Source organism: Copadichromis virginalis, linkage group LG17, assembly GCF_057382275.1.
Source record: "Copadichromis virginalis isolate Kocher_CV1m ecotype Utaka linkage group LG17, C_Virginalis_male_GT1.1, whole genome shotgun sequence".
In the NCBI taxonomy this organism is placed as follows: domain Eukaryota; kingdom Metazoa; phylum Chordata; class Actinopteri; order Cichliformes; family Cichlidae; genus Copadichromis; species Copadichromis virginalis.
This window is the reverse complement of record NC_140634.1, coordinates 27,137,636-27,157,146: the sequence shown is the minus strand read 5'-3', so window position 1 is coordinate 27,157,146 and position 19,511 is coordinate 27,137,636. Positions and strand designations below refer to the sequence as shown.

At 40.8% G+C, this 19,511-nt stretch overlaps 1 protein-coding gene across 3 annotated transcripts in view; it reads right to left on the bottom strand.

The window, feature by feature from the left end:
- The window catches only part of anks1b (ankyrin repeat and sterile alpha motif domain containing 1B), a 274,373-nt gene that overhangs the window by 186,414 nt on the left and 68,448 nt on the right, over positions 1–19,511 (bottom strand). For all 3 annotated transcript variants that reach the window (XM_085436749.1, XM_085436747.1, XM_085436748.1), the window contains exons 2-3: positions 5,826–5,906; positions 2,592–2,748 (exon numbers count right to left, since the gene is read on the bottom strand). In XM_085436749.1, the coding sequence (XP_085292875.1) occupies positions 2,592–2,748; positions 5,826–5,906 (238 nt within the window). The remainder of the gene's footprint in view (positions 1–2,591; positions 2,749–5,825; positions 5,907–19,511) is intronic.

Here is a 19,511-nt window from a genome sequence, read left to right as displayed (position 1 = left end):
CTTTTTATCAGGAGGGATGTTTGCTTACCGAGTGCATCCTTAGCTATTTTGGCACCGTGCTAGTATTGCAAAAAAGGGAAGAAAGTCTCACTATTCAAACACTATTTGGCTCCAAGTAATAATTTAATCCTTAAAACATTTGTACAAAAGCAACATTGGTTTATGAAGGATTTTCTTTTAGGGCAAACGAGTACAAAAACCACTTATACAGAATTCATTTTTCATTTTCTGTGCAGCTGTGTTAGAAAACATAATGCACGGTCATCCCAAAAATCGCATGCCTCACAGCATATCATTTGGGAATCCCTCCTCCGGAGAACACATCTGTATATACAGTGTCAACTGATTTCTTATGTCTGGGTTTTAGGGCCAGAAAAAAGGGGGGGAATTATTTGCACAGGTTATCGGCTCAGTATCAAGAACAACTCTTCCAAACGTGCCACAAATTACATTATTTACATTAAAGTCATTTTCAATTAAACTCAATAGCCTACACATCACTGCGTGCTCAGAACTATTTTGCTTGAGAGTTCAATAATATTTTGTCGTGAACTGATTCTTCAGCTGCAGTGGAGCCAGTGGAGCTTGCAGCATATAAAATTCACAGTCTTTGGGTTTTTATTTGCACTATGCGCCAAATACGGATACAATAAACATAATCTCTCTTCTGTTAACTTTGTCTTGCTGGACTGGATTACTTCTCATAGAAACCCACTCTGGCCTCCCACATATAAAAAGCAAAGAAAGAGAAGCCGCTGCTGCTTTGGGGGTTTGCTGACGAAATTCCAGGAAATTTAAGAAAGCATTAAATAAATGTGCTTGAAAACATGAACGCATAGATAAGTGGGATGTTTTTCACTGTGTGTGTACTTAATAAGAGGTACAAGAGCACAGTCAAACAATGCCAAGAAGTCAGCACCTGTCCACAGTACTCTCTCCATCAGCAGCTTCCACTCAGTGTGTGTCCACGCTGCCCACACAGCAACTCATTGACAAGGTAAAAGAGAAAATTGTCCGTGTTCACTTGCTGACGAACCTCTTCATTTACGGGGAAAGGACATCATTTATCACAGCACACAATTAGGTTCTAACAACTCTCACGGGGAAACAATCTGGCTAATGGTGACAGAGGAAATTGTGCTTATTAGGCAGAGTAAATAACGCTCTGATAGCCAGCGAGGTCCATTACTATGCCATCGGCAAGTGCAGGATTTGATTTGATTTTTTTAAAGAAATATCTAGGGTATTTACATTTTTGCCAACACTTCTGATTAAACAGCTTCCTGTGTTTTGTTTCCTTATCTTCAGATGCAGCGCATCAGCGAGCTGTGACATCACCAATATGCTGCCAGCGAAGATGGACAGAATAGGAGTGATGCAGGAGAAGAAGGTCATTTTTGCTGATAAGGAATGACAGCAGAGGCAGGCTGAATGCTCCCGGAGCTGAAACGCTCACCGGGCTGTCAGAGAGAGATGTCTGGAAAATGTAAAGGATCGGCTCTGTTGGACAGAAGCCGTAATGAGACGACCAGCGGTAGCACTGGTTTACATGCCCCGAGAAATCGGGCTAAAGGACTTTATTTTAGTGGAAGAGGACGTCCTTGTTCAGGAAGAGCAACGTAATAGTTCTGCAGTGATTTCAAAAACACTTGCGTGTATTTTGCTTCAGAAAACACGGAGAGGTGGTGCATGGGGAAAGGAAAAAATCCATTCGATTTTAGTGCAAATCTAGATCACTTTCTTAGAAAGTGGAACAGAGGTTGTTGGCCTTGACACAAGAGTCCCTTCTCCATATCTGAGTACAGATTGTCAGTCTGGGGAACTAGTCCAACTTAGTCTAGACTGACTTGGCCTCTGATGAAAAAGCCAAATAATCCAAGGCTTCCAGTGTAGCTGGTGGATATGCCGGCCAAGTTCTTTTGTTCTGAATTCTCTATGGGTCACCACAGCAGATTATCTGCCTCCATTTCACCTTAAACCTCCTCTGTCACATCAACCCTCTGCATCTTCTCCTTCATGACATCCACAGAAGCCCACAAAGAAGCCTCAGCAAGGGGGCTTCTTTGTGGGCTTCCTCCTATCCTCCTCTAGGCTCCATATTCACCATCCATTTCCCAGAATATCCAGTATCCATCCTCTGCACATGTCCAAACCATCTCAGCTTGCCTCTCTTTACAAATAAAAACCCATTTTAAAAAGTAAGGAATGGACTGCTAAAAGATTCTGCAATACAAAAAATGGCAAAGTAGCTATTCTGACCTTTAGTAGCACAATCAATAGATTTTATGTTTGCTCTGTTGAGTCCAGTCAATTAACATTCATTACAAGAACATGAAACAGCATCGCAGAACCACATGTACTTTTATTTTGAAGACAAAGAACCACAAGCTAAAGCCTGCTGCCTGATTAAAGGACACCTGAGAAATCACTTTTTTATTTAGCATGACCTCTAGGGCTGCAGTTGATTGAGCCTGTAGCCTTTTGTTGGACCGAGGAGAGACATAGCGGAGCTCAAACAAAAGCTAGACTTTAAGGTGACACTGAAGGTGAAGTTTCTTAAGAGGATGATGAAGGGATTATTGCGTGTTTACCTGTTGGTTGACACGGCAGTGGGATGGGCCGTGGTGGATGAGGATACGGACGATGTCTACATCTCCCCTCCAGGCAGCCAGGTGTAGCGGGAAGCAACCTTTGCTGTCAGACACATTTGTGGATGCCTCAAACTGGAGCAGTTTCAGCACCACCTCTCTGAGAGAGAAGCAGGTACACGGATATCAATACATTAACAGAGGAACAAGTGGAAGAACAGACAGTTAAGGCAGCCAGGTGCTACAAAATCCACATGATGGTAAGCAGTCAACTTTATTTGACAGCAACGATTCTTTTTTAGCACTTTTCACTTTGGAACACAATTTGCAAAGAATCTCTTCATCATATTGGCCAACGAATCATTTTTAGTGGTGGAAGAAGTACTCGAATCCTTTAGCAGTGCACAGACAGCACCTAGCAAAACATGCTACTTTCCGAGAGTGAAGTTTTTACTGACTATATATAAAAACAAAAAGTACTTGTATAAATCACTAAGACCTTGGTAACAACTGGCTAAATAAATGATTTTATTATAATAATCTTCAGGCTGTGTAGATGGAAACATAAATGCTGCATGTTCACCTTCAAATGCTCAGCTATACTAAAACGTTCAAGCTCTACAGATAAATGCCTTTCTTTCATTTAAGAATAATTTCTCTTTTTTTGCCATTTTCATCATTTTCATCTAAAAAAGTCATCCTTTCTCTTCTTTAAGTAATATTTTACCTAAGTTGACTCGAGGGAACAAACTCAAGGACAGCAGTATACGAGGTGCTTCTTTCTTTTCTTTTTTAAAAAAAAATGCAAATTCTCCACTTCAAAACTGAATGTGCAAGAAATGAAATAAAGCTATGCCTACAAATCGTGGGTCACTTTGACACTACAATTAAAAAGATGCTCAATAAACACGGCTGTATCGTAATGAGCTTTTCTCATATTGTAGCTACACAATCTTAATTTCGCTGTTCCACCATCGTGGTATTTATTGTGTTTCTTTCTGCAGTAGATCATCTTTTATGCAGGTTTTTATCCACCTTATGTGATAATAAACTTGCACTTCCTACTAAACCCTAGTTAAACAAAGCCTTGGTTCTGAGGGATTTACAGGAAGCTCGCTGCAGGAGGCACTGGAAAAAGTACAGCTACAGAGAGCAGCATTGCTGCTTTGCTGCTCTTGATAAATAAAGCAGTACACAAATTCATAAAGCAGCAAATCACAGAGTTGGATTGGGCTAAAAAAAATCCATTTAGCTGCTGCTGAGTAGTAATGTCAGTGATAGTGTTTTATATTAGGGGGACTCCAGCTGAAGAGGCAAGGCGAAGTGCTTGATTTGCATTGAAAATGTCAGGAGGGAGCAACAGAGGAGACAGAAGGGCAAAACCTCTCCCAGGAGAGCACAATGAAGCAGCTCTGTGCTGCTTAATGAACTACTTACTTACTTATTTCTGTAGTTTATTATATCTTCTTATAATTTCATTTCAGTTTAAGGAACAGTTAAAACAAGGATGGCGTAAGGATGAAAAATATGTATTTATCACCAAAGCGCCTTTGATGTCATAACGTTGTGATCTTTAAAAATTCAATTCAAACCCAGCCTGAAGAACAGCTCTCTGAAAACAGCTCTGCCTGTTGCCAAGTCCTCTTCCTTCTCTCTTTTCACTCTCCCACCTAAATGCTAAATCACTCCTCTGAAGCTTTTTGTTGGCAGCCTAATTTTCACTGTGAGGGTGCATTTTTCTTTCCCTCACTTCCCTCCTCCTTTCCCCATTGATCTGAAGGAGGAAATCCACATAATTGCCCCCAAAACACAGTGCTAATCCTTCAGTTCCGCCAAACCGGGATAGCAGTCAGGCTCGCAGCTAATCCAAAGTGTGTAACGGATTTCTCAGCAGGACCAGGTGAAGAAAGGGAGCTGCACTGTAGTTCTGTGCAGCTGTAGACACTCAAATCATTCACATATTGTACAGTTTGGATGGAAATAATGTAGGAATTTTGTATTTCTGACTGTAGGCAACTATTTTACTGCCCAAAAATGCAAGATTGCTTTCGGTAATGGCTTTCATTTTCATTGTTATGCACTAACTTCTAACTTTGATTTAAAGCCTCTATAATTAAAGTTATTTAGCATCAAATCTCTATGTGACATCCCATGAACAAAGCAGTCGATAATATCTTCAAACGCCTTTTACAGCCAGAAATGTTCCGTGACAGCATTCAGTGCTGGTTTCAAAATACATTTAGTCTAGTCCAAACAGTCCTTAAGTCATGATGCAAACTAGCCAGGGCAGGAGGAGCAAGTAGTGGTACCTTGCAAGCAGTGGTACCAGTGGCATTGTTGCAATAAATTTCCCTCATAGGTATTCTGTAGGTGTAGCTGTAAGTGGTATTATCGCAAGCTGGAACCACAGCAGCTCAGTCATGACGTGGCATTAATATCAGCACATGAAATGTGTGCTGGGAGCTTCAAGGCATGGGTTTACAGTACCTTTGTCCATACAGTGTATTGTACAGTGTTTGTACCAACTTTTAACTCAGCCGATCAACATTTTCATTATGTGCTTTGATATTGACTGTATGAGTGCAGAAATCAGACATCTGGTTCAGGAGCAGCAGGACGGGAACACAACTAGTTTAGCTGCTTCAGTTTTCACTGAAGTTGTTTACTGGAACAGGCCCCTGGATGTGTAACTACCTTATCAAGTTAATAGGATGTGTTTGCAGTTAAGACTCCTCCCTGCAGGTTTATCCAGAGAAAGGCCCGTTCAAAATCAGTTTACACTGACAGCATGACATAAGCACAGTACCATGGCCTCTCATCATGTCACAGCAGAAATGTGAAAACAATTAAATAAAATTTATGACATTCTGACTTCTTTTAGATTCTTTTCCTTTGGTTATGGTAATTTATTTATATATTTATTTATTTGCACAGAATTACACTTTTTTTTTAAAGAATAGAAAAATCACAGAGTGCAATCTGTAGAAGAAACTGTCAGACTTTTTTAAAGAAACCAATCTAAAGATATCTCTGTGTCCCCCATTTATTTGCATGCAAACACATAAAAATCCAGATAATTAGAGATTTGCTGATAATGGAAAACAATATTTAGCTTCAGCTCTACAGCGTACAAAGAACAGAACAATTTGTTTCCAGTGCACTGAGTAGCACTTGCATTTACAACTAATTTCTATCCAGCAGAAATAGAGTGACAGAAACACTCATTAGCAGGCTTACCTGTGTCCATTGAGTGATGCATGGTGTAAGGGTGTGTATCCTGAGCTGTCTGTGCAGTTCACGTTCAGGCCCTTCCACATGCTGTGGAACAGAGAAATGCCTCAATTAATCAACGCGCACACACACACACGCACGTTTATGACTGCTTTTAGTTGTACAGATTTACCACCTTTATTTCATCAGCTGGTGTAAGTGTGCTACCAGCTGCGACAGTCTCTTTTAGTTTAGAAGCAGGAAATGACAAGCCAGTCCCGACCAATTAGGATTCACATTCCTCAAATGTGTCAAGCATGGAAAGCAAGGACAGGTGGAAAGTGGCTTGTGGTGTTTTCTTGAGAAAAATGCCCTTCAGAACACAGATTGCTCATTTTAAAATGTTTAGTGACACTTTTTCCCCAAGTAAATTACGTATGAAGTCTTACAGGTGTTGTTTTACAGAGCAGTTTCTTTGTGTAACAGTGTGTTTATTAGTTTGTTTTCATATTGTGCTTTTCTTCACACAAAACAATCTAGCTTTATTATGTAAGGGTCCCAGGGTGAGGCTTGTAATTTCTCATTCGGAGGCAACAGTCAGGAGATCTTAAGTTCTGCTTCATCACACTGGCAAATAATGGGAGCGAATGAGGTCAATTCTTGTACTCGAGAAACGGCTGAGCATGCAAATAAAATTACACAAAGACAGAAAGTTACGAGGAAATCCAGCTCCACAGAGGCTGAACACGCACCGAAACACACCCGTATACAGATGACACACAAACACTAAAATCTACTTACAGCTCAGGGTTTTCCCGGGGCTATAATTATATGACCTCTCTTTTTCAAATGAACTTGTACAAGTGAGAGAAGTACTAATTAGCTCAATTCTAGCCTGAGCAAATCTTAGCTGAAAAGCTGCATCAAGAAACTTCTAAAAGTGACTGTTGAGCCTTTTTTATTATATATACACACACACACACACACACAGCTCTAAATCTTACTGGTTTTATGTATCTAATTGCCAAAAACATGTATCTAGTCACACCACCCTATAATCTCTATAACCCCGTGTCTCCCTCTTATTGATTTTGGCATATGTGCATCCTGAAATGAAGGATAAAAAAAATCAATGCTTCCTTTGAAGATTTGCTGTACAAAATAAAAGCTGCACTTTAACTCTTAATTCCTTTTATTTCATTGATCATATCTGCAGGGAACCGAAGGAATCCTTCCTGTAGTGAAATCTAATTGAAAATAAATATTATTTCTTTCTTTCTTTCTATTTTTTTTTTTTAAAGAAAGCATTTAAATTTCACTTCTACTTTCACTCTCACAGACAGATTGTGTATCTCATGAGGAATTGTCTCCTTGGAGACACTGGAGTAAAGCAGCAACAGCAGAACATTCACTGGGTTTTGACAGGCATCAACACAATGATCAAGGTCAGGGGAATTATGCAACAGCTGTACACACAGAGACACAACTAAACGTGAATTAAAAGTGCTATTAAGGGCTGGCTGCACACGCACACATACGCACACTAACAGAACAAAGTGCACGACTAGGCAGTCTTATTTCCTCTGAATTCAGATTATCATTCATTTCAGCACTATTTGCTCTTAATACGGTACACACACACACACACACACACACACACACACACACAAAGACAAGTAGTAAATCGTGAGGCAGAAGATTAGAGAGAAAAAAAGAGATACAGCAAGGCTTGTTTCTAATGGTTCAGCTGATCAGTGCACACTGTGACTGTTTGAGGCCATATCGATCATGCTGCTCTGCTGACCCCTTCTAGCACTGACCTATCCAGCCAGCAGGATGGGTTGTTAAAAAGAGCCGACTGACAGCGAATGAGGAGAGAGGAGGAAAACCTAAATTCAATGCACGTAGAGATAAAGACACAGTGTCCAGTTTCGAATCCGTTCTGAAATAAATGTAGATAGATCTGACTCACAAAAAACAAAAAAAAATCTGCAAAAAAGTATCAGATAAATTTGTGCTGCGTTTAAAACCTAATAAATACACTCGATATATTTCTAAGAGGGAGAGACAAGAGAAAATTTTGATTCAAGCTTTCATCATTTAATTCTCTGGAGTAGTCGTCACAGTATTTGGGTGATTTTTTTAAGCAAGACAACAGCTGGGAAAATGTAAGGTGACAGATTGTAGCTCAACAAAAGGCCAAGCAGCTTTGTCAAGGTAGTGGTTTTGTTGTGTAGCAGCTTCTATACCTACAGTTTCTACATTCACATAAGTACACGTGTTCAACTGCTTGTTAGCACAAATATCTAACCAGCCAATCACGTTGCAGTAGCATTTAGACACACAGACATGGGCAAGACAACCTGCTGAAGTTTAACTGAGCATCAGAATGAGGAAGAAAGGTGATTTAAATGTCTTTGAATGTGACTAGTTGTTGGTCCTGGAAAGATTGGTTTGAGACGACAGTTTCCACAGGATCACCGAAACTGGACAATAGACAATTGGAAAAGTTTTTCCTGATCTGATTTCTGCTGCGACATGCCAATAATGGGGTCAGAATTTGGCATAAAGAGCATAAAAGCATGGATTATTGGCATAGTTTGAGCCTCTTAGTATTGCTGCTGACATTCATTTATGTGCACATCTTCTTATGGATGCTTCCGAAAGAATAACACACCATGTCAAAAAACTCAATTCATCTCAAACTTCCTGAACTTTGTAATCAGCTCACCGTACTCAAATGGACTCCACGGTCACCAGATCTCAATCTACATATATAGAGCTCTTTTAGGATGTGGTGAAATTGGAGATTTATATCATGGATGTGCAGTTAACAAACATGCAGCATCAATCCTTACGTTGGGTGAGTGCTGAGTGTTTGTACTGTATATGTGTGCATGAGGGTGGGAATGCATGTTTGTGTCTGTGTGTGCCTGTTTGTCTGTGTCTATATGTCAGGTTGGGTCTTAGACTCCACCTTTCTGGGAACTCCCAGGCCCTCCAAAGTGTGGAGGCCTATCTCCCCTCACCACACTCCCTGCCGGTGACTGATGCCCTCAGGGGTCGGTGCATTGGTGGTTCTTGGTGTCCAGAGCTGGGCGCTCAGGTATGTACCAGCTCACTCCCGGTGGCTACCTGGCGGGGCCTGGCGCCTGTTGCTCGGTCAGGCCTCTTCCGGGGCGCGGGGGGCCCTCGGGCCCTCGGGCCTCCGGCCTCTGGGCCTGCGCTCGGTTCACTCTGGCACAGCTGGTTGCCGGCGGAGCCGGCGGGCACGCCGGTGCAGGCCCCTCTAGCTTCTGCCCGGTGGCTACTGGGTGACCTCTCGTCTGGGGATCCTCAGCCCTTCCCATGAGGGTGGTCCTCCTTGGGCTCTCGCACTCTGGGGCCTCTGGATGTCTGGGGCCTGGATCTCCTTCATGCCTGCTTCATGCCCTGGGGGACAGGACTATGGCTCTCTACATCCTCTTGCAGACCATTACATGGGGAATACAAGCGCGCTGATCCACACAGGTGTGCACACAGGTGTTCACTGTTCGTAGACTTAAATCACACCTTTCTTGGCTGCTACTTCAAAGCACATTGTGCGCTGTCTGTCCTGCGTGCTGCACAACAACATTCAATATTTAGTATTTACTGCTGTTTACACTTAGCTAGATTAATGCGATGGTGTTGTGTTTAGTATATTGCTTTGTTTTTTTTTGCTTGTTTTCTATTCTTTTTCTCTCAACAGGTGATCCAGGAGATTTTTTTTTTCCCTTTCTCACTGTCCCTCTCCCCTTCTGTTTTTCTTTTCCTTCCTCTTTCTTTCTCCCTTTCCTATCCCTCACTCATGTCTGTCCTGTCTGTAACAATTGAAAATAGAATAAAATAAATAATAAAAACAAAGGTCGATCAAATGGACCAATACGGCAATGCCATGATGATCCATTTGGCAAAATAAATCCATTGGGTATCCTTGTTGGTCTTCAGACAACAATTCTGACGGCTAAAGAACCAAATGGGACAGGCAAAAAAAACAAAAAACAAATATGCAGCAACTGTGTGATGCTATCATGTCACTATGGCCCAAAATCTCTAAAGCAGGGTGTGTCTAACAACGTGGCCAATGAGTGTAATTAGTAGCTACATGCCATTTTTTTTTGTTGAAGGTACACTGTTTATTAAAAGAAGCATTTTTATAATATTTTATCACATATTTCCTTTATTTAACTCTAATCCCAGTAATACAAGCACTAAGCTGCCAATGTGGGTTCACTGGGTTTGAACAGACCTTGAAAGCACAGAAACAGATATTTACCACTGGTGTTACCCCAAAACAAACATGTACACTGAGTCATTAAGCCCTGCAGTACAAAGAATCTCTGGAAGTGACAAACTCCCAAAATCGCTGTATTAACGCTAAAACACAGCAGTCATACACCGAGGCATATTACCATCATAAAAACCTGGACAAACAAATTTGTGTAGCTACTTTGTGAGGAAATGAGGAAATCTTGTTTGCAGCATGCGTGAGTCTCATTGTAAAGGCCAGAGCTGAACAAGGTGTTCTGTTTATGGCACACTTCTAGGTTGTGGAGCAATGGCCGATGTGTAACACTACTGAGTTTCTTTTGCATTTGGGGGTTGGCCTAAAGCCGACAGAGAGCTCTGCATAGTTTTTCTGGCCTCTTCTAGAGCTTTTTTTCCCCTTCAGTCACTTACATTTCATCAATTTTACATTTCAAAGTTTTAGAATCACTATTTGTATTTATTATTATGCCACAGAAGGTCGAGGAAGCTTGCAAATGACGTCTTATTTATATCACTGACAAAAAAAACAAAAGCAAAATAAAATTAGAAAAATATATTTTTGAAGCTATATTTATGATGGAGCGTGGCAGATCAATTCAATAACCTCACGGCCCGAGGAAAGAAACTTCTGAAGTCTGGTGGTTCAGCGGGTTGCTGGGTGGCAGCAGGGTGAACAGGCTGTGGCCTGTGTCCGTCGAAGTGTACTTTAGTATGCTTTAGGCTCTGAGCAGACACATAGCAGGGTGCCAGTGGTGTTCTGGGCAGATATAATCAGATGCTGCAAAGCCTTGCGGTGTTGGTCTGTGCACATCTTTTAATAGTTGGTAATGTTTCCTGTTAGAATGCTTTTTATTGCTCTTCTAAGGACGTCAACGAGAACTTGCATAAGAAATTTAGCCTAACACTCTTGCTCCCAACTTGATACATACCAACACTTGGTCAGGACCCCCTTCTCATCATATTTTAAAGATACAAGTACCGCCTTAGGCTCCTCTTCTGATATACTTAGATATCCCTTTAGTCTCATTTGATAGTGTGGAGAAGAACAAATACATAGGGTGTTGGTTGACGGCACAATCAACACAAGCTGGAGTCCTGTCTGGAACATTTTACTCACAGTTATTGTCCACATTAGTATTGGTGATGACACCAGCTGTTTACTGTCTCATTTCGTATAATCAAACAATGCAGGACCTCCATTGATTGTACTGGACTAACCCGCATGTTAAAAAAAAGTTGGCTCAAATAGCAGCCAGCACATTGTGATGTAATTAGTGTCCAACCTATAATAAAAACCATGCCACGTGTACAAATTTTTCATACACGTTACATAATTAGTCATTTCATGCAAATGGAAATTTCTTTCTACTCATTTAAATACACATGATATTGGTTCAGCGTATGTGTAGGTGAGCAGGTAATAATATTGTTGTCTGGCATTCTCTTAGAAAAAAGCATTATAATGTGCAGTTTGACCATCAAGGGAATTCCCTCAACCTCTACGACCACAGCTAACTGTTAGAGGCCTGACAGATTACAATATTATTCTTTGTTGTCCTATTACTTCTTTTAAAACTCATGCATATTTGATCTGTTTCATAAGCTCTACGAGGGCCTCAACTCTGAGAAGGAGTCTCAACCCCATTGATAGATATGTATTTATATTCACTGCTGCCCAGTGAGAGAACCTGTGAACGTTGTATTCAATGTGTAAACCCTGCCAAAAAGTACAAGACGCAGGCGATGCGCCTTTTGAAAATGAATGCCACACACACTGGATAACAACTTGAACTTTGTAAATCACTTTGTAATGAGGCCAGGTCTCTTATCACAGCTGTTCTGTTCCGCTCTTCCACGTTCAACCTAAATTCCCGAACTCAGTCTGTTGCCCTGTCACTCCTCCATTGTTTTCTGTTCTTTCACCAGAAGCATAAACCGAGCCAGCAGAGCTTAAATAGATTTAGAAGACAACTTGCAATTAGATAATGGAGGAGAGGTGCTGCTGCAGGAATGCAGACTCTTGGCGGATTAGTCAAATATGCAGACGACGTCCTACCTAATTAACCTCAGCAATGTGAAGGGGAGCTCTGGGTTGAAATGCTGTGTCTCTGCAGTCATGTTTGCATGCAACTGCTGCTCCTGTGCTGCACATTTACATTAAAATTTAATAGTGTGTTTTCCGGTTTCTGACAGATCTCTTTTCTCCTTTGTATCAGGTTCTCCTTAAGGTCCAAACCCTCTTTTTGATCAAAGCAGTAAAAGGTAAAGAGGTCAAACGTCATGACGGGCCTCCCCGCAGGCAGAGCAATGCTGCCCTCTGTTTGAACTCTTCTTTAGTTACACCCTGACAGTTTCTCCCTCCCTGTTCATCACTTTTGCAGAGAACTAAGCAGACATGATATAGCCAAAAAGGTGAGAGTACAGTACAGTAAGCAGTTTCATTTCACCAAGCCTGTTTAGGCATTACAAAATGATTTTCTTTTCTTTTAAGCTCACCTTGATGTACTGGATGCTAATTGGGGATGTGGTGAAAAGCAACACATACCTCGAGCAATTTAAAAAAAAGCTGCTGCTCAACAAGTGAGAGCTAAATTTGGTCTCCACTTCTTTATAAATGTAATTTCTTATCAGTCATTAAAAAACAGAATAGGTAATGTCTTTCAAGTGGGAAGACATTTCCCATTCTGGATGCAAACTCGGAAGCGAAAGCCTTCATTTGCTGGTTCTCACTCAGTATTGATACTGAAGCTGGCATCACGCTGCAGCAAAGTTCAGGCTACATCAAAGCGGCAAACTGTCATCAAAGGAAAAGGAGCGAAGGAACTGGGAAAACCTTTGTAGTTCTGGATTCTTTTTAAAAAGGAACCTCTTCTTTGTGGGGAGGGAATTTAAGTTAACTGAATCCAACTGCCTGTTGAAATTCACGCCGCCTGATATAGTGAAAAATCAAAGGGCGTTTCAACAGAAAGAGAGGACTCAACAACAGCAATAACTTCAGGGGAAATTAAAAAAAGGAACCAATATGCGCTGAGGTGCACTTGCCATCACAACAGATAAAGTCAGACAGGAAGTGGGCTTGCTTCATATCCTGTTTTGAAGAAGAAGCAGAAGAGATACCAGCTGATTAATAGCAGTGCTGCAGAAGCTCACTAACTGATATGACCTGTAGGATGATAAAAAATACACACACGTAGACAGACTCTTACATGTGAGCATTAACTTCTCTTTGGAACTGGCCTTTGATGTTTGAAACCGACTCGCACAGAGAGAGTCCAGCCCCCATGATGCTTTAGGGTATGAATATGCTACTTTTCACGCATGTCTAATGTAGCAGATGCGCCCGTTTACATAACTGAGTTTGCGTGGTGTCATAGTTGAAATTAGCTTAACCACAGAGAGAGAATCAAAGTGCAAAGTGTGTGAAAATTCTCAAAAGGCAAATTGTATTTCTGGAGAGAGAACAGAGAAGAAATCTTGCTCCACGATCTTTAATACAGCTTAATTTCTGAGGCCCCGGTTTACTTCTTTAGTGGGTTTATGTAAGCTGCACAAAATGTGTGCATGCATTTGCAGCTGTATAGTACATGTATGCCCTGCAAATACAGGGAGAGGTGCTACTTTAAAGAAAAAAGCAGAAACAAATGATTTTTCACGCTCATGTATGACCAGTCAGTGACTGCAATTGTGCATACTATAGGAAAAAGTAAGTAAAGATCACTTAAATGTTTTGAAGGAAGGCTGTTTTGACACACAGTGAGCCCTGTTTCCTTCACATTACTCCATGCTCATAAAAGAAGCAGGCAGTGATGGCGGAGAAGCATTCTACCATTCTTTAAATCAGATCAATCAAATCAGATAAATCGGTGGTAACCAACTAATTGAATTTATTAATTTCTTTTTATTTAAGTAGCAATTTCAAGTAGTTACAGTAACAAGCTGGTTGTCTTGGGCATCTAAGGCAATCTAAGGCAACCAGCCAATTGCAATCTGGCCTCCACTGACTGCAATCACTCTCAGACCAACTGGCAAAGGTTTGGAAACAATGGCTAACTGTCTAATTAATAAACTCAGACTCAGAGCTCATTGCAGCTGACTGCAAATGTTCACAAACCTGGTTAGACATGTCATCAGAACCGATACTTATGGTGCCATCAAGTACCAAAATTCTAAAAACACGATGGTACTTGTTTTTCTTCGGCACAGTAGGGACTACAGCGTACCAAGTGTGTGCCAAGAAGGCAGTTCCTCTGGAACTGAAGTGGGGAGCATACAGCTACAAGTGTTCTATATTTAGATGCTGAAGAAGAAGTCAATAACACAATACTGTACCATGGTACAGCGAAACATACACGTGGAAGATGGCAGCTGACGTGATAGCTCTGGTCTTACTCATTGAAAGGTCCACTATGAAAGTACTTGGGTGATCAACAAATAACTGATTAATAACTGATAACTGATTCATAAATATATAAATTCAAATTCAAATTCAAATTTTATTTGTCACGTACACAGTCATACACAGTACGATATGTAGTGAAATGCTTGGACAACTGCTCGTGACCTAAAGAGAACAAAAAAGGAAAAGGCTATGAATAAGATAGGAAATAAATATGAAAAATTAAAAAGGGTAAATTTAACTAGAAAGGAATAAAATATAAATTAAGGTTAAAAATGAAATAACTGTACAACACAAATTAGAATGAAGGGTAAATTTAACTGGGAAGAATAAGAAAAAGATAAATATATAAATTAAAGTTGAAAATAAAATAACTGTACAACAAAATACACAATACACAATATAGAACTATATAAGAATGTATGAAGAAATCTAAATATAAATAAATATATACACAATAACAGCAGCTGTACAAGTATTAACCGGAAATGAAGAATATAGTGACCAGTGTTGTGCAAAACCAAAGTCCAGAAAGTCCAGTGTGTGTGTAAGAACTGTATGTGTGGGTCAGTACTGTGTGGTGGTGTGATTGAGAGACCGTATCGCCTGCGGGAAGAAGCTCCTCCTCAGTCTCTCTGTGTTGGTCTTCAGGGAGCGGAATCGCTTTCCTGACCTCAACAGAGAGAACAGTCTGTTGTTGGGATGGCTGAGGTCCTTCACCATCTTCCTGGCCTTGGTCCAGCACCGCCTGCTGTAGATTGAGTGCAGGTCAGGGAGCTCGGAGCGGATGGTGCGCTCAGCTGACCGCACAACCCTCTGTAGAGCTCGTCTGTCCTGCATGGTGCTGTTCCCGAACCAGGTTAAGATGTTTCCCGCCAGGATGCTCTCTATGGTGCACGAGTAAAAGTTCCTGAGCACCTGATTTTATATATAAATATATAAAATCAGTAGAGACCCTTTTAAAGACTGCTAAGGTGCATACTTCTGTCTTTAATCTAGAAATTCCTTTTTTCTCTCCGTGTACAGTAACACTGAAAATCTCGATGTTTCTCCCTGAACAGAAAAGGCAATTAGCTAATGCAACAGGCAATAACACATTAGCGACATATACAGTGTGGAGTCTTTTTATAACAGGAATTTCAGTTTCACCTCATATTCCCACAGTGTCAGGAAGAAAATCCCATTCACACCTACACAACTCTAAAAGGTAGTCCTGCTCAGCTTTTTCAAGGAGAGGTGTTCCCCCTGTCTCTCTCTTCTCTCTTCATCACCAATCTGTCACTGTCTACTGCTCCATTTCTGCACCACTAAATCCACACTGTGGGTGACACAGGGTCAAAAAAATAAATAATATCTGAAGTCCTTGTATGTCAAACTTCAGCCACTCACTCAGCGTGTGGATACAGCAGCTATTCAGCAATACTTGAAAGTTTGCAAAGGGCATCATTTTTCGGTTTTGCAGCACAGATTTAAACTATTTAACCTATAAGTGTCATCTATTCTGTACATGAAGTTATTTTCCTCACCAGCTACTGGCCTAATTTGCTGATTAAGTTCTTGTAAAACAGCCTTCAGTTTTTAGCGTATTTAGCAAAACAGCAGCTTCCTACAAAACTCCTTTTTAGTAATTTTGCTAATTTGAACAGCATCCCCCCAGCACTGGACTATATTTGTCTCCTTTATGTAGCTGTTCATCCACTTTTAACAACTCTAAAAAAATTAATTCAGTTTTTAAAGGAGAAGACTGAATTTTACATGACAGCGAGGAGAGAAAGGGGAAAGCACAGCTGGTAAGCTGGTCGATATAGCAGAAAATGTGTACTGAAACCATTTTAAGTATGTAGAATCAATATATACAATAGAATAAATGCCAATTCTGAGGTTAGAAGCTGGAGTGAATGGAACCAGAATGAGAGCTAATAACAAAGACACAAAATACAGACTGAACACAATTAAAACATCTTGCTCTTGTTTTGATCCTGATAAATTACAAATGCCCTTTCATAATTTTTTGGACCGAATTTCTAGGAGCATCCAAGTGGAGGAGGGTGTCGGGTTTAGTGGTCTAAGGATCTCATTTCTGCTTTTTGCAGATGATGTGGTTCTTTGGGCTTCATCCAGCCAAGACTTCCTGCTCGCACTGGAGTGTTTTGCAAGCCAGTGTCAAACAGCTGGAAATAGGCAGAGTGTCCAATTTTTGGTTGGTGAAGTGAGGGGAGAGTGGAGCTGGAGATTAACAGACTAGACAGATTAATACTGGTGTAGCATCTGCAGCAAAATGGATGCTGTACCGATCTGCTGTGGTGAAGAGAGAGCTGAGTGGGAAAATTTACTTGTTGATCTACGTTCATACCCTCACCTGTGTTCACAAGCTGTGTTTGGTGATCAAAAGAATGAGACTCCAGATGCAAGTAATGACAATGAGTTTCATCTGCAGGGTGTCTGGGATCAGCCTAGATCATTCTGAAGGGACTCGAAAGAACCATTACTCCTTCAAATTGAAAGGAGCCAGTCAGTCTTGGGTCAGGCATCTCACTAGAACACCTACTTTCAGGCATGTTCAACTGGGAGGAGACCCCAAAGCAGACCCAAGAGACACTGGAGAGATTACATTTCTCAGCTGCCTTGGGAATGCCTCACAGTCTCCCTGGAAGATCTGCAAGAGGTGGTTGGAAAAAGCCATATTTTTCCAGCAATGACTAAATGATACCAGCAGCCAGTTCACTTAGCTTAGCACTAAATGGGGAAACAAATACTCGGTCTTTACTTAAACAATGGTGTCGATAAACACGTAGATTTATTCCAGTTTAGTTTTTGCTTTGTGTCGGGTGCTTTTTGGAATTTTGTCGTTACTGGCGTTGCCACTGTTTAGAGTCAAGAAGTAGTCAGAAAACAGCAAACTGTCAGTTGGACACAAACACACAAAGCTTTAAGCAGAGCCAGGCTTCCCGTTTCCTCCTGTTCCCAGTCTTTATACTAAGCTACGCTAACTGGTTGCTGGACAGAAGAATGCCATGAATCATCCAACGCCCCACTGGCATGCAAATATAAGCATAAATATGCAGAGTGGTATCTTACTGAATAAATACATGCAGATAATTTTGCAGATGATTCGTGAATGAATATGCAGTGAGTTACTGACAGATGCCCTAAAAAGGCACAAAAATTAAATTACATGTTCAATAGGTCAAGCGGTCACCACTTCCCAACGCAGGAAGTAATTTATCTTTGGGTCAAACTGATCTCTGGTGCACAAAAGAACTTTGAGGTTTGCTATCGGAGGCAGTGGGTCAAACACACGCACGCACGCATGACTGAAATTGCATCCGACCCCCTCATTTCTCACCAGTAATTAAAACAAGACACAAGAAATCGATAGTTGCACAACTTCCCCGCGGGGATTTAGGAAGTCTATTGATGAAGTTTGATCGTTGATAATTTGCTGGTCCTGTGGGGAGTTACTCAGAGAGTCTGGAGGGAGGAAGTCACATAAAATTCACAAAGGAAAAGTGCCATCAATATTGGGCATAAAACAAAACAGTAGTCTACATTGTTGTAAAAATAAGTTTAAGGACTGTGTTGGATTTGAGTCCAGGTCAGTGCAATGAGCCTCGAAGGGCTGCAATAACTCATGGACTGGTTATCTTTAAATACAGTGCACAAGGCAAATCCCTGCAGCTGTTTTGAGCTTGTTTTATGCTGTTTCACACATACTTTACCTTTGCATTGAGTGGATGTTAAACACACAGTCTTAAAACTCACTGTGTATTACACATAATACAACAACACTACTTTAAATGAGGCCATTACAAAGATTTTGGCTTAAGGAAATACAATATATTTTTAAAATACACTAAATTAATGTAGACTTACTTTATAATTATTATTATATGAATGTTCAACGGAGTATTTCAGAAAACTGCTAATTCTTAGGATTTTCCCACACTATGATCTCCAGGTTTTACAGAGTAGTTGTCTGGTTGTAAACACCTTGTTAATGACAGAGATTAGAGGAGAATAGGAGGCAGCAGTAACTCAAATAACTACTCTTTACATCACTGAACATATGAGACATCAAACCTTGAAGCAGATGGGCTACAGCAGCAGAATAAAAAAACAAAAACAAACACATACTGTATTTTCACGACTATAAGGCGCACATAAAAGTCTTAGCACCTATTGTAATTCTTATGACACAGGACATCAAAGAAGGAAAGGAAACGGTAAAAGCTGTATACATTTTCCACTTAAACACACACAGTTTCATCAGAAAGATACATGTACTACTCAGTCTTAAACAATCTGGCAGTTTATCTCTCACCCATCTCCTTAAATATGATGGCAACATCCCTCTTCTGTCCTCAGCTGACTTCCAAAACTGCACAATCTGAATACAGAATACACATCAAACTGGCAGCTCTTTGAAACAAGCAGCATAAAGGTTTCAAGTAAAAAGTAGCCTCTGTAGATTCAGATTTTTTTAGTCCTGTAATTTCCAACCTTTTACCAAAGCTGTCTGATTAAAAATCGGCAAGCATTCCTGTTACAGCCTCCTGAGAATAACTGAAAACAAAGCTGAAATTCCTCATTTCCACTGTGACAAAAACTGCAGGGCAGCAGAGAAACCACTTAATAAAGCACAGTGTAAATTCACACGGGGTCACAAGTCAGCCGCGCAGTCCCTGCAGTCCCTAACAATCCAAATACCTATGCTGCCGTCACTGCTAATCACAATAAAGACCACGCTGCCAAACACACAAATCTATCACCAGGGGCCCGTTCTTCGTACCTCGCTAAGTAGGTTAGCCGGATTAGATTGTTGACGATTTCGCGTGATCCTGGATCAGTCGGTTCCCCGAAGCTCATCCGGGACTTGCTGTCATAGCAACAGAGCCGTAAGCGTAAACCTGCTCGGGAGCAGGTTTACTTTATGTAAACAGGATTAGATCGCGGCCACGCAGGTATGTCCGCTTCATTTATACGAAAGCAACAGCGATATTTTTCCACTGTTTCACCATAAATAAATA